We start from the raw sequence: 21,432 nt of genomic DNA, 5'->3' as shown, positions 1-21,432 counted from the left end.
TGTGAACATTAGACCGAGTCGTTTATTGTGCTTGTTCAGACTAAGGCATTAATCAGACTTACAGTACATGTTTCACCAGATTTTGAATTTTAAATGCCAGAAATGATTGGATGTTGGTTTATTTTGAGCCAGAATCAGTTGCTTATCCTTAATATCCTAGATGTTAAACCAAAGCCCATTGAACATAATTTGAATAATAATTTTACACCTTGAATTAACTCGTCTGTGAAGGTTCTCAGTCGTCTTCAGGAGTTAACTGTAGCTAAATTAATTTGCTTAAGTTGGAATTATTGTAAATATTGTACAAAATAAGAAATCCAAAAATATGAAACGCTAAATTCTTGAATCAAATCAAATCCTGTAACATAAATACAAAGATTTTTAAATTCAAAATGTGGTGAAACAAGATTTTCTGATTCATATATGTCACAGTGCAGCATCTGTGTCTCACATCTAAATGACATCCACTGCTGTGTAATAGGATGTTATAATCTGACTAAGGTGAAAACATGAACCCATCACATGTTTACGGCTGCAACTAACAATTATTTTCATGATAGATTATTCATAATAATCAGTTATTCTCCTTCGGAAATATGGTTTGGTCCATAAAATGTCACATCAGATTTTCCCAAACCTCAAAATTGTAATGTTTTGTCAACAAACAAAAATTTATAATTTTTGATGATTTCTTTGTCGTATAGAGGAATGAAACTAGAACATTTTCATGTTTAAGAAGCTGAAAAAACACTTAAACCAAATAATCAATTATAAACGAGTTGAGTAACTATCATTATGTAAGATTGTCTGAATCTGATTATTGCTTATTCAGAGTATGACCTTATATTAAAGGTAATATGAAAATGTCTTATTCTCTGATGAAAGTGTTAGTTTAACTACGACGTTAACGTGATCATTCAGAGCTGCTGCTCACAAACTGGTGGTTTGTTCTGATTACATTCACCTGGAATGTATTTAAAAACAGACCAGAACCATAAAGTGCAGCTGAGACTGAAAGGAAAATGAAATGGCAGATAAAGTTAACAAATAATGATTCATCATCTGGGCGACATTTTTAAATCCTTTAAGGACAAGCTTTCACCATCTGTACAACAAAATCAAAGCAATCCATCCAAATAGTGGAACTATTTTGATTCACAGTTGACAGTTTACATGTTTGAAATAAATGAGTCTCATTTACACAGTTTCAGTGGGCCTGATATCAAATATATAGATGTATAAAATATATAAATACTGAGCCTGACATGTTTTCCTTCTGTATTATGGCTGAATCTGAACCACTAAGAGCCCAGTTTCTCACAGTCTCGCTCCACCACCTCCATCACAAGCTCCACTCCACTGGCTTCCTCACGTGATGTCTGAAGCTCAGGTGGAGCGAGCGGAGGATGGTGGACTTCAATCATCAGCTCGTAGATCAGTGTTCCCAGCAGCCCTCCGACACATGGAGCCACTATAGGCACCCACCACCAGCCTCCTCCAGCCCTGCAATGACAGCACAGTGGAAATTAAATATGAGTTTCATCTACGCAGACAAAAAAAGACTCTGAGAGAAATGACTAACGTGAAAACATCCACTCCCCAGCCAGCAACGAACGTGAACAAGCGAGGCCCAAAGTCCCTGGCTGGGTTGATGGCGTAGCCGCTGTTTGAGCCCATCGAGATGCCGATCACCAGCACCACAGCTCCCACCAGGACGGGCTGAAAACCATCGGGGAGGGGGTTGTTCCTCCGGTCCCCGAGAGCGAGGATACACAGCAGCAGAGCAGCTGTGCCGATCACCTGAAACACAAGGGAACAGTTAGTTAATGAGCAGAGATGGTGAGCGTGATCATCCTCTTCTATATTTAGACCACGAGCAAAATGATCAACATGTGACATCTATGGTGGCCTTCACATACCAGAAAGGATGTATGTATGAATAGTGCTAAAAAACTTTACTTGAGTAAAAGAAAAAGTATCTTAGCAGAAAAGGACTTTGGTAGAAGTTGAAGTCACTTTTTATAATATTACTTAAGTACAGTGAATGTCATTGTACTTTAAGACTTTTACTTAAGTATCAAAAGTCATTTTCTGATATGTACTTAAATTTTTAGAAGTAAAGTTATAAAAAGTGAGGAGTTACTAGCTCTGCTAGTCTGTGTCCTTGAGCAAGACATTTAACCCCAGGTTACAGTGTTTGAAAGAAGTGTGAATGAAGTGAAAAGCAACTCATTAAGACCAGAAAAGCTCTATATAAATACAGACCATAATACCAACTCTTCTTCCGATTTTATTTGGTAGTATCGAGTAACAAAGATAGTTAGAGTAAATGCAGTGGAATAAAAGTTACTACAAATATAAATAACAAAGTGAAGTACAGATACGTGAATTTTGTACTTGTACTTTGTTACATTACAACAATGATATGTATGGTAGGTGTTTCGCCCGGCAACAATCTCGCATTGCACACAGGAAGTGATTATTTTATGTCAACACAGATGGAAGCAACAGCAACAGTGTGTTAGTAAAGTGTGACGACTGCAAAACATTTAAAAAAAAAAAAAAAAAAGAGTCAACATGAAGATGTTCCTATGTAAAGTTTCTGACAAAAAAATCCCAGTCATTCAGCAGTTTCATGAGATCTTGTCCCCGCCCACCCATGCACTGCCACTGTATACACACAAACGCTCCCTCAGTCAGGCCTGTCCTCAGATGAGGACCACAGCAATAGAAATAATCTCACATTGTTTGTGTCGATGGAGACCAAACAGAGGTGGAATAATAACAAGTGACAGTGACAGTGTCTGACCTGGTCCACGACGCCTCCCCACACACTGAGGTAGTCACTGGGGTAGGTGGAGAAGATTCCAGCTGTGGCAGTGGGACCCGACACTGTGAGTGCTCCTCCACTGTACGTCCATATGGCATCTGCAGGCATCTCAAACACACACAGAAACACACGTGAACCACATTCCTCTGTCCTGCGGTTGGTGTGTGTCTGATTGCAGGGGAAGACTCGTGAGATCTTACCGTAGTACTGCAGACCAACAGTGGCTGCGGCCAAAAAGGCTCCAAGCACTTGGAAGAAGACGTAGAAAGGCAGCTTCAGCCACGGATGTCTGCCCAGAGCACACAGGCTCAGAGAAACTGCAGGGTTCAGGTGGGCTCCTGCAAAGGAAATAATCAAGACGCATATATTAACCCTTAGAACACAGAGCATTTTGACTGCTTTTTTCCATCGCTATGTTTAAACATACAGTATATACAAATGTGCAATATAGAGTTTCTTAAATCCTTTTTTTCTGCACAACCTAGACAATCTGATTTAAAAAATAAAAAAAAATAACCAAATATATAAACACAGTACTCAAAATGTTTACAATTGGATTGAATTTGTGAAATTTGGAAATATATCACAGTTCAAAGTTCATTTGGTTCATTTTTATCGGCTCTATTATGTGACTTCTGTGCAATTACTGCTACTTTGTATCACTACTAAAAATGAATCATAACTTTGACTCAACAACACATGAGAAGACAAAACAAACACACACTTTTTAAAGCCTGAATATGTGACCTATAAACACACACCTGCAGGATGTCCATATAAGGAGTTGTGTATTATTCCCAAGGCAATTTACCATGGGTGCACCTGTGGCACAGATCTGACCACTAAGGGTTAAACAGAGGAAAGGGAAAACTATAAATCCCCTTTGTATGTACATTTAATCTATTTCTGTTCCGCACAACTTAGGTTCTTAGTTTAGAAATAGAAAGTCATCTATAAACTATTTGAGATGAAGTTCAAATTAATGTGCTCTTTGTAAAGAAAAAAGTATAAAAAAGGGGGTGTGGGAGTCTCCAGATTACCATTAGAAATCCACAGGTGTAGAAAAACACAGGGAGCAGGAGTGAGTCTTAATTGTTAAATGCCCTAAAATGTATATTTCATTTCATGTATCCTTTGCATTGAAGTTAAAACTCTAACTTGTGCTTTGGTTCATAAATGTAGTTTTGATAAAAGCAGATGACAAAAAAAACTCTGATCCAGTATTAGACCAGATTATTTCGAAGGAGAAATGAAAACTGATGCAGAAATGGTCTCCTACATTACCCAGAGTGCAACCTGTCTGTTGACTCTGATATCCAGAGTGTGACTATTATAGTGTCAGAGATGAGAGGCAGGTTACAGAGCTATGACCACCCAAGTGGCCTGAAGAGAAAACTTGAGGACATTTTGACTCCTCCTCAGTTCTCGTAAAGAGACTTAAACATCGTCATCGCATGTCCACTTTAACGACATTAATAACTACAGTCTCCTACCTGAGACTCCAGCGGACACATAGACCCCAAGTGTTACTCCCAGAGCAAAACCCAGATTGATTGACAGATAGCGTCCCTTCTCTTCTTGAGTCGTGGTCACCTGGGCAACAGAGCCACATCCAAACAGCTGCAAGTACAAAAGATGAAGAACTGCATTGACAAAACGTCTCCATTGAAAAGCCGATCACATGTGACTGACACTGGAATCTTCAGACAGACAGACAGACAGACAGACAGACAGACAGACAGACAGACAGACACACACACACACACAGTGCTGACGGGGGAGTATTCTCCACTTTTATGGACTTCATTTAAGCGGCTTTATGATTCACGTCGTAAATGTTCACTGCTAGATTATCACGTCTTGATGTGACAAAAAAATGACACACACACACGCAGTCTAAACAAAGCTTTATGCCTGACCTTAACCTAACCACAATTCAAATCGTAGCCCATAACCTAACCAGTTCTGCCTCATGAGGACCAGGTTTTGGTCTCCTTGAGGACGACTGGTCCTGACAAGGTCAGTGTTTCTCCCTGAAAAGGTCAAAAGAAGAGGTAACAAAGCCAAGTCTCTCTCACACACACACAAGCACAAACAAAAATAGCAGCAGAGATAAACAAACCCCCCAGTCTTTCCTAAAAAAAATCTAAAGTGAAGAAGCTCCTGCACGACCCCGTTTTTATGCCGCCACACACCGACTCTTTCAGGCCAAAGTCCTTGGTTATCTACGGTGAAGATTCACTAGCTGCTTCAAAACAAGACCAAGCACACGGCGCTTTGAAGTGTTTGATGTTGAGTTCGCTAATGAGGTGAGAAAACGGGAATTAAATGGCTGATTCATGGATTTTTAAAGTTGAAAAGCTTGTTAATCTGCATGCACACTCCTCCTGTACCTACTGGACATGTGGTTGACCTTTCTCATTCAGCCTCATGCACTTTAGGCAGTTTAGGACACGTCACCCAAAAAAATATTCAGTTTTATTTTCACTTATTTCCAGAGATCATGTGTTATCATAAGACAGTGGTGGATCTGAGATCCACGTCTCATTCCCACAACAAATAATAAAAGGTGCTCTTTACTGTTTGTTTCTGTCAAGTTTTTAATTAATAAGTGAAAGATCTGAGAGTGAAAGTGATCCGACTGTACTAGGAGGTGAATTAAACAAACACAGCAGCCGCATCATGATTTTAATTTTTTTCTTCATTTGGAAAAAATGGGTGAAACTGCCCTTTAGAAAGGAATACTCACAATGAGGATGTAGATGCCGAGGCACTCGGCCATGCACTCCCTCACCAGCTGGTTCTTGATGTTGCACTTTCTCAGCAGCCTCTCCATCCCTGACCTTTCCTTTGTGCTGTCCAGCCTGAGGTGAGAGGTCAAAGCTGGGACACTGCTGCTGCTGCTGCAGCTGCTGCAGGCGTCAGGTGGATCTGATCTGCTCAGCACTGCACCGTCTGCCTGACAGAGCACAATGTGGACTTTCATACTGGAGCTGTTGGTGATGTCACACACTTTATGGCAAGGCAGAGGAGCTGGTAGGTGTCTTTGCAAGCACGATTAAAGAATAATTCATCTCACACACGCACACCTTAACCATCACAACTAAATACCTAACCCTAAAACCAGGTCTTAATCCCACAAAAGCCTGTTAAAGTTGTGTGGACCAGCCACAAAGACAGGTTTGCTTGATAAATGGTCCACACACGCATACTAAAGACATATTCACACACACAGAAAAGCTTGGTAGTGTCTCACTTGGTTGTTGTTGTTTTCCCTCATCCCACCTGGTTGGAATGGCCTCTGATTGCTCCTCTCATTTGATTGGTCAATAAATAGACGACGGCAAACAGGATCTGCTGCCACAACTCTTCATCTAAATCAAGAAAAGTGTGTCCCTGAGACGTTAAACTAACAAACTGTTTCAGTAGATTTACAGAACATGAACTAAAGTCTGTATAATCGACCATAAACACGATGAAAGTTTACGTTAAGAAATAAGAGTTTATTCTGTAGATTACAAGTTTAGATGCACACGACTAGACCAAGAACTTAAGTACCTTTGTTTCCAATTTTTACTTTTTAGTATTTGTTATTGTTGCTCATGCTCATATTTATGTGCGGTTCTACTTCTGTCTGCAAACTAGTGTTTTTATTTGTAAAAGACTTTGTAACTTTGTTTTGAGGAGTCTTATATATATAAATATTATATTAATTAAAATACAAATATACATGTTACCACATTACAAACCAACAAGGTCTTCAAACGCAGTAGGCAAGAGATAATCAAATGGTGATACGTGATCAAATGGGTTGTATAACAACAGTGAAATAAAAATGTTTACAGCACTGTTTTATCTCTTTGCTGTGATCTGAAATGACTTCCACTGAAGAATAAAAGAGCGGTGATAGTATTACGATTAATCCAGTGGTTCACATCATTATTTTTACCTGATCAAACCAAACAGCTGACACACACACACACGCACACAAAATCCACTAGATAACTGGACCTGGAACCAGAAACATAAAGAAACAGATGTTTATCTTAATTAGACATATTATTATATACAGTTTACTTCAGCGCACTTATAGTGAAGCAAGGTTCTGTATGCCTTTCATCATTGGTCCCTTCATTTCAACGTTTTTAAAGAAACACCACATGTTAAAGGAGAGAAGATCAATTTAATGTTTTATATCCCACAGAGGAACACGGATCTGTGGAGAGAACAGCAGCATTAGCACCGAGCCATTTCTGTTCATGTTTCATGGTGGTGCTATAAAGTCAAGAATAAAGCCGTTCCCTTCCACACATGAAAGTCTAAACATGACCATGCACTACACGCAGTAACACCAATTCCGTTAAAGTGAAACTCTGTGTGTGAATCTTTCAAAGCTTTGTGTTTGGAGAGGAACTGAAAATGGAGTGAAGACAAAAAGGGATGAAAAAGTTGTATCACAGTCATGATTCCTCAAACGAGCTAAGCTGGTAAGGACATGATAAGGTTAGATTCCACGTTAGAGGTTAACGTTATGCTGGGCCAGAGCGAGAGTTTTTAAATCTCAATGAGGCTTTTGCCTCGTTGAATAAAAAAAAAACAACAACTTCATATTATGTTGGCATTTTTACCTGATTCCAACATAAGACAAAGCTGTAAAACCCAGTAATTTCACTACAGAAGAAAAAACATACTCATCCTAAATGATGCTGGTGACTATAATAATATAAATCCAGAATTCCTATATTTAGAAATGTTATGGTTTGGTTGAAATCAAATCTGATTTCAGAGATTTACTTCTGCTGTTTTTGAGGGATACAAGTTCATTTGAAGTGGATATGTGTGCATGTATATATCCTATATTATGACTGAACTACTGTTAAAAACAGCCAAATTTACATAGTAACTGGTGGAGGATGCTCCCTGAAATGGTCATTTCCTAAACTGCAACACACTAAGGCTCATTTACACAGTATACAAAAAGCATCTGTACATTATTCAGGACCAGTCCCAACAGTTTATAACTCATGTGTGGAAGAAAAAGTTAACCAGAGTCCAAGACTCCAATATTAATATTAGTGATTTTTCTCACCCACGTGTTCAGACATAGAAACATGGAGTGTAAATATACTTTTTATTTGTTTAAACACGCTGTCATACATATATACAAAGAAGCCATTGTCTGCAGGACAATACAAAACTAAACTAAAGTATATCAGTGTGAATTGTTCAGCAGTTTCTCAGCTGTGTGGTCAGTGTCACCATCACACCAGTGACCTGAATCCAAAATAACTTTGGCAAATGTAGGTCATGAAAGTGCTCTGACCATACACGGATCTACACTTGACGTTTGCAAACTCACAAATCTACAATTGAGCAAGCTATGGTCACTCAGTTTAGAGAGTGTAAGTCTTTTTACATGTCATTTAAAACCTTTAAAGAAGTTGGAAAATAACGACCCATCATCTCTCATGTCACCAAAGGGGCGTGGACCACCTGAAATTAAATAGAAAGGAAAAAAAAAAGATGTGAATATCTAATAAATACTGTGAATTTACTGTGTACATTGTTATGTATACGGTAAATGAGCTGTATAAAAACACTCACCTGGTAGAAGAGGTCCACTCTGGTCATCTGGTCCCTCCAGATTTCCAGGACCTCCCGAGCGGGTCACTGTGGTTTTCTCATTCCCTTGTCCGTCTCTGACTGTTCTCCTCTCCTCTACAGTCTGACAAACAGGCGACACAATGGGAACAACAGAAAATAAACCAGACAAAGAAATCTGATCATCCATTCCTGTGTCACTTCAGTATGTGGCCTTAGATCAGATCCCATATGGCCAACCAGCATACCTGTGCTAATGTGTGGATGTGCAGCAAAAATCAAACAAACCATCCTCTAGAGCTAAATCTCTTTCTTTCTTTTATGGGGGTACATGCTATCTTATCTTACCAATCTCCCACTCACAAAAATATTCTGATGTTGATGCATGCAAAATAGGTATTTGAGTGCAAGTGTGGAGCAAATTTGATCTGTAATCTGTTTTGAATCAAATTTGAACAATGTGGCTGGTAATCTGAATGTGTCATGAGCTATAAATTGCTAATTATTTTATAGAGTTTGGCAAGAATTTTACTCCCGGTTACTGTTTCTATCATAATTTCACTGTAAATTCATCTAACTCTGCATGAAACACCTACTGTGACAGAATGTTAATATGAGGTTAGTCATTTTAATTCCAGTAAATTGTCTCACCCCATCAGGTTTCACCACCTTAGAGACAGTGACTGACTGGAAGAATGATTGGATTCTGGGCTGACCAGCAGGTGGCGACAAAATCTGATCCAGGCCCCCGGAAGACACAGCAGAGTCCAGATCTGAGGAGGATTGAAAATGAAATCAGAAGATAAAACAGGGTTGACTTTCACTTTATTTCAGACACAAAAGAAACAAGAATAATGATAAAAAAAACACGAACATTTGACAACACAGGAGTAGGAAGAAGCATAACACGCCTGTTATCTCATACATACATCCACATATACATATTCTTATTATATGCACTGTTCATCATATATACAATCCATCTATAATCTATTTATCAACAAAAAACACTAGACAATAAACATGCACAATAATAATTTCTCTTATCATTGCCATCATCACCAATCTGAGAGCCATATAGGTTATAATTAAGCACCATTTAATCATAATAATTATGAAAATGCAAATATCTGTATGAACATAATAATAATGATGGTAATAATAATTAGACAATAATAAAAATTACAGTAAAAGCAAAAGTCACACAAGGAGAAGTACATTTACTCTGTGTTTTCTCTCTTTTCTTTAAAGGATTACAAACATCACTCACCTCTGTCTTCTTTGTGCTCCTCCTCTGGGGCTTCTGTAGGCCCTTGTCTCCAAATATCATGGAACTTAAAAATATACATATAAAAAACAATGATTATGTGTCAGTAAAACAAGACCATGATGATACACTGAAGAAGTAATGGATAATGTCTCCTTTACCTTGGAAAAGGGGAAACCATCATGTCTGGACTCTCTGGACGGACCTGGTTGTGGTACTCGTCGGTCTTGGTCAGGGGACTTCAACATAAAGTCTCTCAGTGGATTCCCACTGGATCCTCCTCCTTTCTGAGCTCGGTCCTGATATGGTGGCGGCGGCATGACACTGGGAACACCTAAGTAAAAACAGACAGTGATACTGAATGAGAAATGCAACAAAATAAGATGAAACTGTTTTTTGAATTAAAACTGACTCCTCAAAAATGCAGTTATGCTTCATCTGATTAATTCTAAATTCTGTATACAAGTGTTTATTATCATGACTCGGTGTTTGTACCAAAGTCTGGCTGTCCGTCCCAGCGTCCCATCTGAGAAAATATCTCCTCCATCTCCCTGAGGACGTGGCCGAACATCGGAGGATCCTGGATCCTCATCCCATCCGGGCCAAAGCTAAAGCCAAACCTCCAAGCACTGTCGAAGGGATCCTGCTGGTCTCCCCGGTAACCATCATAGTGGAATTCATCCTCATCATCGTCCTCATCATCATCATGAGTCATGAAATCGAAGAAGGGATCCCTAACACATGGAATAAACAGGAAGTAGAATTAAAGAGTGGTCAAAATTCACATCATATAAGGTATTAACTGATTGATGGATTAGGCATAATATAAAATGTTCCTGTCACGATTCACACGACTAAGTGGGACGCACGATATTACCGACACAATATCAGTATCAGCAGATATTATATATATCGGATATCGATAATACAGATATCTATGCTGCGCCCATTGAGATATTTCACTACAGAATAGAGTAGTTCAGATTGACAATTGCTGGGTTTTGTTAATCACTCCGATTGCTGCAGGATCAAACCTATCCTGTACCGCTTGGTTTTTTTAGTGGTAATGTATATCTGCAACCTGATGGGAGAGACCAATTTGCCAAATTATACAAGACATCCTCTGTAAGCATCTGGAATAAAGGAATTCTGGTTTAAGCTGTAGCTCTCCAGTCAGCGTTAAGAGTTTTTGTTTTTTGGGGACAGGTTGCTGAACCAAACTAAGCTAAACGATAAAATAATTCAATAGAAGAACGATGAACGTTACCAAAACTATTAGCAAGTTATAAAACATGGTTCTAACGTTACAAATGTCTTGGACTACCACATTTCGTTACACAATTGAATACAAAAACCTTACACATAAAAACTAAATATTTCAAAAGACAAACATAACAAAACATTGTTACAACGTATTACAATGTTATAAAGTGAGAACATTTGTATTAAGTCATACAACTTGACTTGAAGCGACCTTGTAAGCAGTATAACCCCTAGGTTTCTCCTGCCAGAAAAAAACCTTTATTTCGGCTTCTCTCTGGTGGCGCTGTGGGCCTCTAGAACCACATCATAATTGTTTACCTCGGCAGAACGTAGAGTATAGTACAACAACTGTTGTTAGCTTCTGTTAGCTTTGCTCAAAAACGGCTGTGTGCTCGGCTCCATTTAACTTACCTTTGGTCGTGGTGGCGGCGTCCAGGTACTCCGAAGAACCCGCGGAATAAGTCGAAAACACTCATTGAACGCTGTCGCTTTGTCACACACTCATAACTAAAACAGAACTAACGTATATACATAATATTGGGGCGTCCACGGTAAACAGTGCAGATGTCAACAGCCAGTGTCGTAAAACGTTCTGGATAATTCAGAATGACGTCAGCCGTAAAGATGCAGTACCGTAAAGAACAAAAGCATAGCGCAGCAGAAATAAAGAGCACGAGCTCGGCTAAGTACAATCTTCTATTTTTTACTGAGGTGTTTCAGTTAGGTACACCTGTAAAATATTAATAGTGGAATGTTAAACAAAATATATCATACCGATGTACGCATTTAATGCAAATTATTAACATAGCTCTTTTAAAACAATTATCATTTAAAAAATTCAAACTATTATAAATCACACGACAGAAGCTATTGTACCACATCAGAACAACCTTTTACCAGAAATTTTTATTATTTATTATTATGTAAATGATTTTACTAAAGTACTTTTTCTCACACGAAAAAGTGCCTTAAAATTGTATACAGGTACAAAATACCTATGCAAGTTCTTTTCCACCCCATTCATGTCTGGACCAGCAGCATGGCTGAATACCAACACCCAGTATCAGCAAGCAAAGTAACCATTTAAGAGATCTTACACCTGAGTTGTGTGAATTCTGTTCACTCACCTGTTCTGTCACCTCCCTATGATGAACCGAGAACACCTAAACTGAGTGAAATGTCCTCAAAAATCCAGAGATGTCTAGAGTCTAAAACCTGTGGAAAGAAAATGTCAGAAAGGTTTGTTTGATATAATTTGTAAAACATGTTTTACTCTGGCATACTGGTCTATATTTCTAAACAATGGCATCTCATAAACCTGTTTGTGTGAGGCATATTTTCTATGCATGTCAAAAAAGTGGAAAATAAATAAAACAAAAAAAGAATCAAAAAATATGGTCAAATTAACTTGTTTGTCCAAGGTTTCAATTTACTTTGTACAAAAGGAAAAAAACAATGTGTGGAGAATCAGTGTTGGGAGAGCAAGACTTATAGATTCAGTAGTGTCTAACACCTGATATCGTCCTTTTAGTTTGTTGCATCACCGTCCATGACCAGGCTTCAGCAACACACACACCTACAAGAACATCACTGTCAGACCACTGGATTATAGATTAAGCTGCATTTACAAGCCACATAAAAAAAAACCAAATGTTAGTTTCTTAAAGGACATTCACATCCAAAATGATGAAAATGCCTTTCACTTGTTTATTTACTTAATATTTATATATTTTTACAAAATTAAAAATAAAAAAAAGAAACAAAAAGCTAACAAGTCTGCAAGGATATGAGAAGCAAAAGGAGAAAGCCATCGAACAAACAGGGACTACAGTACTTGTGTTTTTCTTTTATATATGTACAAGACAAGTTTATCCATTTAATTTTTTTTTTTTTTTTTTTTTTTTTTTTAAAACGCACAGTACAAAAAGAAAAAAATAAATCACTGACAAAAAACCCATAGTACAATTCTGTCCATCAGTATTCAATTTGCCATTTCCTTACAATGTCGTAGGACAGGTGGTGGACCAGGGAGGAGGTGGGGGGGCTCAGAAAAAAATAACACACTAGAAGGCAGACTGGGTGTGTATTCAACTTGACAATCAATCTAAGTATCTCTTGCAGAATAGTGAGACCTTAATGCAACATATTCATAATTCATGGGCACAGTCACTGTACAAGTGTTGGATAATGAAAAATCCTGTGCTAGTCAAAAAAACAAAGCACAGTACACAACCATGGCCCCCTGTGTGTACAAACATGCACGCAGTCACATGACAAACACACTTTTTCCTCACAGTCCAATCCAGTGAGCTCGCTTATATGTCTTTATATATAATATATCTATATTTGGTAAAAAATAAACTTCACAACTCTACCAATTGAGAGAATTGTTTCTTCAAACTTAAAAAGACATAAAACTGAGAAAGAAGAAGAAAAACAAAAAAAACATTGTAAAGCAATTAACCAAACTACTGTGTTTGGATATTTTGTGTGGGTTGGAAAGCGATTTCCACCAAAAATTAAGGAGTGGGGGAGTCGAGAATGAGAAATACAAAACCAGTCTGTCCCCCCACCTTCAGATTTTACTTCAATCCTTCCCTTCAGCGAGAGCACAGGAAACGTTCATTCTTTTAGAAAACAGTTCTATATGTTACATATAAGTGAAAGAAAAGGGAGCTGGGGCAGTGGGATTAACATGAAACAAATTCCCAACACTCATTTCACCTCGACGGTGATTTTCTATAACCATTTATCTCCGATTACTCCTCTGTTCTAAGTCCCTCCTGGTCCCTCCCACTATCCATGCATCTTTACAGTGCTCGTTCTCGGCACAGCACCTCACGTCTGACCGCAGTCAGAGCTGCAGAAGTGCTGGGCCAAGAGACAGGGGAGGGAAAACTCTGGAGGGGGGGGAAGGGGAGTTTACACATGGAGACTGCAGGAGGAGTGACGAGCCCCCTCCAAGCTTCTGGAGCTTCTGTTAACAGCGTTGTGGGGGGGGGCGAGAGCAGATGTTAGTTTGCACCCCAGTTGTAGCTGTTGTATGCCGACTTGTTGATTTGAGACTTCTGCTGAATGGAAGCGTTCTGGTTGCGCTGTCCAGTGCCGCTCTGTGGAGAGTTCAGAGTCATCACATCAGATGCGTTTAATAAATTACTGCAGTGTAAAAACATGATTATTCAATATCAGGGCTGCAAGAGTTTAACACACAGGAGTTTGTTTCTGCAACTGGTTGGTTTTAGATATTTCAGTGCAGAAATGTAACATAGGTCTTCAATAATTTAATAATCTCTTAAATAATCAACTATTTTGACAAGTGAATATTCAATTTAAGTTCTGATTTTCAGCTTCTGACATTATTGCACAGCCTTTAAATATAAAGAAATACCTGTCACATTCAAATCATTGCCAAATTAGTTCACACTGCCGATTAAGCCCATCAGCTCAACACAACAGAGTTACTCTCAGTGTAGCTTTCTTTCCTCGTGTTGCCTGGCAACATTCCCATGCTGCACATGTATAAGTGATTTGTTATGTCAAGACAGACAAACAACAAAGTTGTTGAGACGACTGCAAACACGTTCAAGTATGTCTGAAAACACAAATACGTGCTTCAGATGAGTATTCTACTGCTCAAAAAACCTGGTCAGTGTAACAATATAAATCCTTTCCCCCACCCACTTGTTCACTGCTGCTGAACACAAAGCTTGCTTTCAGATGAAAGAAGCAGTATATGAATAGTGTTACATAGTTTCTGTTCAAAGACAAAACAGAGACAGCATAGTAAACAATACAGTGATTTTTTCCAGTTTTTCTTTGCTCCTCTGTCAAAGTATTAGGAAATTTGCAGTTAATTTGAGATTTAGGAAACAGGTCCCCTTTTACACCTGGCATTAGAATGTGTTTTCTGTGATCAGATAGCAACTGGATAGGGCTTCACTAAATGTATTACCACGTCACCTCTTCTTCTGCAAAGATTTTCAGCAGCTTACTACAGCGTCACATTTTGTGTGCTGCCATATCAACAACAACGTTAGCCCCATGTGAATTTGCACTATTGTATGAACTACTCTGCTTAATGGCAGCTGTGCTTGGAGCCACCGACATTTCTGTTCACGCAGTTGCTGTGGGTGGAGGAGAGACACTGGAGACGCATTGCATTTACATTTCAATGCGGTCACAATGCATCTCCGACCACCTCCCGAGTGGTTTAGCAGATTGGATAACAATCCGTCCTCGGATGCATTTACACCTGTAAGTGGTCAGGTGCTATCAGATTACAATCCTTTTACAGAAAACACATTTTAATGCAAGGTGTACAGGGGGACACAGATCAGCTTTTTATGCACAAAACAATCTACTGATTAATTATTCAAATAATCATTAGCTGCAGATAAAACCAAATATTTTAATCTTGTACACTACCTGCCCGTCCTGCTGCAGATGGTGGTGCAGAATTTGAGAATGGGGTTGTTGGTGTGGTGCCAGGATGTGCATGAAGGGGGCCGGCGCGTAGCCTGCGGCAGCCGGGGGGTTGATGGGTCCTCCACCTCCTAAAGCCGAGGGCAGACTGAATGAAGCAGCCGGCGTGCCAGCGTGGAAACCCTGCTTCTCAAATGACTGCTGTGACAAAAAGAAAACATGACATTCTAAGTATTTGAGGTCCATCTCAGGGACAAATTCAAAACAATAGTACCATATGGAGGGAGATAGTTGTTGGAATGTTAATCAAAAATATTCCAATTATGAAATTACCTGTGTCTTTGTGTAAACAGACCCTGAAATATCTGGTACCCCTGTATTACTTGATGTCACAGAGACTCCTGCAGAGACATAGGAAACAGGACGAGAGTCCAAAAAACAGTAAGCATGTTAAGTTGACCATGGCCAGTCACAAGGTTGTAATGCATTCCAAACAGCACTATTTCTATTAAGTATGTTAACGGGGAATCCAGTGTCTGTGATTCAATTTGCGTCAACTCTCTCAAATAAAACAAAACAGAGAAAAAACACTTAAAACAAAAAAGAAACGAAAATTACAACTGGTTTAAGGGATGGAGGAGGGTGAGAGAATTAGAAAAGTGTAGCAGTGCATCAGTTTCAGTCAGCTTCAGTGGTTTCAGTCTGACTGCATCTGGTAGTTACTGCTCAGGTTGTTCAAGCACACACAGTCCCCTTGTGTCGCCATAGAGAACAAGGTCAACTGGTGTGCAAAATAAAGCAACCCTGATCAGGAAGACTTCAGTCTGGTGGCATTTTCATGTCAAAATGTTCACTCCTTCCGATTGTTATGATTCCTCCATATATACACAACATTCTTTACTTGTAATTAGAAAACTCCAGGTATTCAGATTCAGTCTCAAGTCATATTCAGACATGGTATTAACATCTGTCCTGTATCGTCAGGATTTCTCCTACTCTTACATGAACACCTGTGATTAAAAAATTACAATCCAGCTATCTATGTAGTGACTGGATTTTAAGATACATTGATGATACATGTAATACCAGGTCTGAATAAGGGCCTAGGAAAATGGTAACATTTTTATGTGAAAAGATGTCATTTGAGTTTGAGACCCCTGATGTAAATGATTGTTAGCAAGTGAAGGATCCACAATTATAATGTAATGTTCTCTATGCCTTTCATTGAAAAGACATAATCATATTGAGAAGAACATTTTGCAAACCTACTTTTAGTGTAAAATTGAACACATTGAAGACCGTGAAAAAATATGCACATATGTTACTGCATTAGTGAATATACTCAAAATCTGTGCCTTTTCCTTCAGTTGTCTGGTTCGGAAAAAAAATCTAATTCTCATGAAATTTGTCACGGAAATATCACAGCTGAACATTTCAAATATACAGAGCAGAAATGCTGATAATAAAACCTTCAAGCACAACTAGACAAGACATTTGTTTTCATCTTGATACCCAAAACGAGTGGTTGTGTGCAGCTAACTTTGATGAATCTCTTCAGACTGAATATTCACACACACTGCTGAACCCCAGCTTTATTGTAGACAGATTGTTGTCTTTCCCTGTGTTGTAGCCTGCTTTACCCACAGGGCAGCAAGTTCTGGAGATGGATATACCAGCAATGACAACATGAGTGAAGAGCAAGCAACACGGAGGGTAAATGGGACAGCATCTGCCAGAGTAACTAATCGGTTCATGGTAGCCAAAGTTCTTGTGAGTTGCCACATTAGTGTCACTAAATTACAAAGAACCAGATTTGACGATGAGTTACTCTAGAAGACAACAGGTAGCAGACAGAATGGCACGCAAGAGGCAGACTGCACTTGACTGTCTGAAGGCACATGTAGTGGTGTATCTTCGCACAGGCAGAGCTCATCAGCAATGAGGCAAAGGAAAAGAGCATAGAGGGGGAGAGGGATGACTGGTGACACAAGGAGGAAGACGTGAGGGACTACTTTTTCCTTTTGGTTTTTAATTTGGCATTTGGCGGCACTCACCGACTCCAGGCCCGGTGACAGAGTTGGCTGGCTTGTTTTGTGCAGAAGCGGCAGCAGCCACGGCAGTGCCGTATCCGCCCTTACAGAAATCCCCACTCCCTGAAGCCTGGCCCACATCCTCATAGCCTGCAACAGTCAGACACACAGCCGCAGCCCACAGCGTTAGACACACCAGGCAGGGGGAGACAGACCTGACTCAAATAGCACTTGCAAATAATGAATAGCGTTTGTTTTACAGCTTTTACCAAATTGTGACATCACACTTGGTGTCAAAGCTCTGTAGAAAACACTGTACTAGTATCTATAAAAATCTTAACTATGACACCAACTGTACTGTCTTATCTGGTAAAGCCTACCCATCCAGTAAAACAATCGGATGAGGCTCAACGCTAACCATCATTTGCAAGAATTATTTGACCCAAGTCTGAGGGGAGGAGGTGGGGGAAGTGAGGGGGCAGGCAGGGCGTGTGTGTGGGAGGGAAGGGTGGCGGTTTGAGAGTGAGCTTAAGTGGGGTGATGGCAGAAAGCAGCAGATGGTGCAGCTTAGAACAAACAGGTGTTGCACATGTGACCAAAGGCGGATAATGAATGATGAATTTTAGCAAAAAAAACCAAAACCCCAAAACAATTCAGCATTACTAAAAAGCAAAAAATAACAAAAACAACAAATAAGATAAGGTGATAGAGTAGTATCCAAAAGGCAATGTGGAAAATAAGAAACAGCTAAAGAATATAGATCAGAGGAGTCAAAAGTGTGGAAAGATGATGGCTGCTCCATTTGCTCCATTTGTCGGTGTTACTGATGAACGTGTGTGCTGGAGATGGGATGAATGACAAACTCCATTTTCTAAAATGATCGAAGCAAGCCATGGAAGACAGAAGAGAACCAAAAATCGAAGCCCCTCCATTTTAACTTGCGATGCCAGGAAACCACAGGTCGCACCATTTGTCTCCATTCCCATTTTGGTCTAAATGGCAGTCCCATATATTGTGATGGACGTTGGTATAAAACAACTTCATTATCAGTGTGTTCCTTGTCTGTACAGGTTATGTAGATTGCATACAGGATAGGCATGGTACGGTTTGAGATTCTGACTGTATGATAACCTTCCACAAAAATTTCACTTACCACAATTACAGTTCTAAAATGTTACCTGCTATTTCCATCATACCATGAACATAGCTGATTGACCACACCAACCCAAAGGGTCATGTTTCTCAACACTGCACACATCCAGAGTGATTCCTGCACTTGGTTTTGGACAACATTAAAAACAGCTCATGCCTTAGACACGGCATGACAAAAAATGCTCAAGATTTAATACAGTGACTTTAATACTGTAGTATACCTTAAAACCAAGAACCAGCCCATGCCTAGTAGATGATCTCCAGGATCCGTGTTTAAGAAAAATCTAAACCTGAACAATAATTCACATCAACAGACAAGAATGTTTTTTTCACCTTACTGACCACCATTCTGACACAATCAAAACAAAGGTTTCTTCACAAGCATCATGTTTATGCTTGCAGAGGCTGCAGAGCTCAAATGAAATATGAACTCAACACCAATGAGAATTCAATGGGCTCACTGTGAATCAAATATTGGTATGCAATTATAAAGAGCAGGATCTGCATGACCCCGCCCCCTAACATGCCATTTACTAATGGTTAAGTGTCTCACCAGTGCTGTATCCATGGGAACCATAGCCACTAGCCTGCTGGAATGGAGTGGCTGACGCATTGACGCCAACATTCACACCATGCTGTTTTGACGAGGTAGGAGCCACCTGGAAGAAAGCAAAACACAGGATGTAATTTCATCTGGTCACCAAGAAGAAAAACAGAAACTTTAGTTTCTTCTCATGCAACATTTTTATAACTGCCGAGTGAGGGGAAAGTAGAGTAAAGATCCATAGAACCATCTAATGTTCTGCTGGACATGACACATGCTGTTTAATCCTGCCACCCATTTTCCTCATAATGAGAAAATATTCAAAGTGGAGGAGGGCACGGACAGTAAAAGAAATCATACAACTTGGCAAACTTGTGAAAAAGTCTCAAGTTATCTCACCGGGAACACAGCAGGTCCATACTGGTAGGTATTGGGTAGACCTGGCATGCCAGTGTAGTATGGTAGGCTTGTGTAGCTGTAGCCAGGTGGCAACGCCGGGTTGAGGAAAGTCTGCTGTGTGGTGTGATGCGTCTGAGTCTGGTTCTGTTGAGTCTGAGCTAATGTGGTGGCTGGAGCCGGCGATGATGCATCACCTCGACCAAACTTTGATAAATCACCTGCAAAGAGAAGGACAGAGTTTGAGCTTCAGTAGTTAGCAGTCAAGACCTCTCCTTTCACCTAAAGCAAGTCCCTATAGCCTATAGCCAACTACTGGTGATGGCTATGATCTGAAAGATTGAGAACCTTTACAGACACCACAGCTCAGTAAACAAGGCACATGAACATTAATGTTTAGAGGTGCTATAGTTGGCAGACTGTTTCACTTATAAGCTGTACATCTATCCCCCTGCCCTTGAGCTTTGCAAACAAGCATGTATTCATCTTACACTTAAAGTGCAATTCAGAGTTAATACTGGAATCATGTTTATGGAGCCAAGAAACAAATTATTCAACTTCTCATATACAACTGCTCACCAGAATAAGGGTTGTTCGCCAGATTCCCCTCTCTGCCAGTCAATGCTGTTGTGGGAGTTGCAAAGGGGATGCTGTAATAATCCTGTAGAGATTACAAAATATGTTTTTGTATCAAATATAAAACAATGATACCTTGAAGAAATAAAGCATGATTACTGGATTATTGTTTTTACTGCATCAGTTGGACACTCACCAGCGGTATCCTTGTCTGAAGCATCTGCAAGTCATCATAACCATACACCTGAGGCTGAGTAAAACATGTGCCAGAAACCGATGTTAATTACTATCAAGAATTCAACATAAACAAAACCTAGTAAGTACATGTTAAGACAGTCAATTCTGAGTTGAGTTTTTCATGTACTTACAGGGTAGGCGTGCAGTAATCCTGGGGCCATGATGTACGGGTTGGGCAGTAGAGGGGGCACTCCAGGTGGCAGGTTTGGAGGTGCTTTCCCTGTATGCACAGACAATGTAAACACATCAAACACAATTAAATAAAAGATATTGATTTTCAACAAAACCTACACTTATTTGCACAATTTTCTATACTCCAAGCACTTCATTTTTTTCATAATTTCTTATGTTGCAGCTTTATGCAGAAATCAAAATGATAAACTGTCTCAATGCGTCTGCCAATTATGTTCACAACATTCTCTCCCCAAGTAACAGTGCCACATAATCTTACTTAATCACTCTACTACTACTACTACTAAAAAATAGTTTTCTTAAATAAAAAAGTATTTAAGAAAACGTCACGATCAGTGGATTAATTCTTAAATTATGCTAAAAACCTGTTCAAGTGTACACGATTTTCTGTTTCATAAAACCAAGTTCTAAATTAATCTCTAAGCTGCATCAATAAATGAGTGATTCACAAAGAACTATGCACCAGAGAGAGCAAAGAAACAACTAATGTGTATAAGAGAAGGAAAAAAGTTTGAGAACAAACAAAAAAAAGCAGCATGAGTCAGAATCATGGAAACTCTGCCAGTGATGCAGAAGGAATGGAAACTAATCAAAGCCCAGACAAACGCACTGTGCTCTTATCTAAACTCGCCTTCTCTTCTTCAACTTGGAAACAAAGATTAGCCATGAACATATACTTTTTATGCGATCTGTTCGTATAGATGCAGCCACTGCAGGTTAGCACCATTAACGTACTCAATCACAAAACACAACCACTAGAGTATCTTGTACACAGATCTTTTCAGCAGCAAAAGATACAAACATGGCAGTCAGACAATGCAACACAATGCGACCAAGCTATGAAGTCAAATACAGAGGTGCACGGAAAGAGTATGAGAGTCAAAATATCAATTCGGTACTGTATCGTCATCCTTCCTCGTGC

The 21,432-nt window shown here is 39.4% G+C and overlaps 3 protein-coding genes across 14 annotated transcripts in view; all 3 read right to left on the bottom strand.

The window, feature by feature from the left end:
• Positions 1-1,068: 1,068 nt before the first annotated feature.
• Positions 1,069-7,811, bottom strand: aqp10b (aquaporin 10b). The gene is made up of 6 exons (XM_058618758.1): positions 5,580-7,811; positions 4,324-4,450; positions 3,031-3,168; positions 2,810-2,928; positions 1,583-1,800; positions 1,069-1,503 (listed from the first exon to the last, which is right to left on the bottom strand). The coding sequence occupies exons 1-6, from the start codon at positions 5,814-5,816 to the stop codon at positions 1,302-1,304; spliced, it is 1,041 nt and encodes a 346-aa protein (XP_058474741.1). The 5' UTR covers positions 5,817-7,811; the 3' UTR covers positions 1,069-1,301.
• A 136-nt stretch (positions 7,812-7,947) lies between these two features.
• Positions 7,948-11,564, bottom strand: hax1 (HCLS1 associated protein X-1). The gene is made up of 7 exons (XM_058618759.1): positions 11,373-11,564; positions 10,194-10,432; positions 9,860-10,032; positions 9,702-9,765; positions 9,083-9,204; positions 8,435-8,555; positions 7,948-8,323 (listed from the first exon to the last, which is right to left on the bottom strand). The coding sequence occupies exons 1-7, from the start codon at positions 11,435-11,437 to the stop codon at positions 8,250-8,252; spliced, it is 858 nt and encodes a 285-aa protein (XP_058474742.1). The 5' UTR covers positions 11,438-11,564; the 3' UTR covers positions 7,948-8,249.
• Positions 11,565-12,614: 1,050 nt separating this feature from the next.
• Positions 12,615-21,432, bottom strand: part of ubap2l (ubiquitin associated protein 2-like) — a 25,764-nt gene continuing 16,946 nt past the window's right edge. For 6 of the 12 annotated variants that reach the window (XM_058618748.1, XM_058618746.1, XM_058618745.1 and 3 more), the window contains 9 exons: positions 20,450-20,538; positions 20,278-20,331; positions 20,085-20,166; positions 19,509-19,726; positions 19,119-19,224; positions 17,438-17,563; positions 15,717-15,784; positions 15,387-15,584; positions 12,615-14,071 (listed from right to left, as the gene is read on the bottom strand). In XM_058618748.1, coding sequence (XP_058474731.1) covers positions 13,976-14,071; positions 15,387-15,584; positions 15,717-15,784; positions 17,438-17,563; positions 19,119-19,224; positions 19,509-19,726; positions 20,085-20,166; positions 20,278-20,331; positions 20,450-20,538 — 1,037 coding nt within the window. In that variant the 3' untranslated portion in view covers positions 12,615-13,975. The remainder of the gene's footprint in view (positions 14,072-15,386; positions 15,585-15,716; positions 15,785-17,437; positions 17,564-19,118; positions 19,225-19,508; positions 19,727-20,084; positions 20,167-20,277; positions 20,332-20,449; positions 20,539-21,432) is intronic. The other 6 variants (XM_058618749.1, XM_058618755.1, XM_058618752.1 and 3 more) reach the window with 3 other exon arrangements.

Source organism: Solea solea, chromosome 20 (assembly GCF_958295425.1).
Source record: "Solea solea chromosome 20, fSolSol10.1, whole genome shotgun sequence".
Taxonomy (NCBI): domain Eukaryota; kingdom Metazoa; phylum Chordata; class Actinopteri; order Pleuronectiformes; family Soleidae; genus Solea; species Solea solea.
Note: the sequence above shows the minus strand (reverse complement) of the source record. Positions and strands in the feature narration are given on the sequence as shown.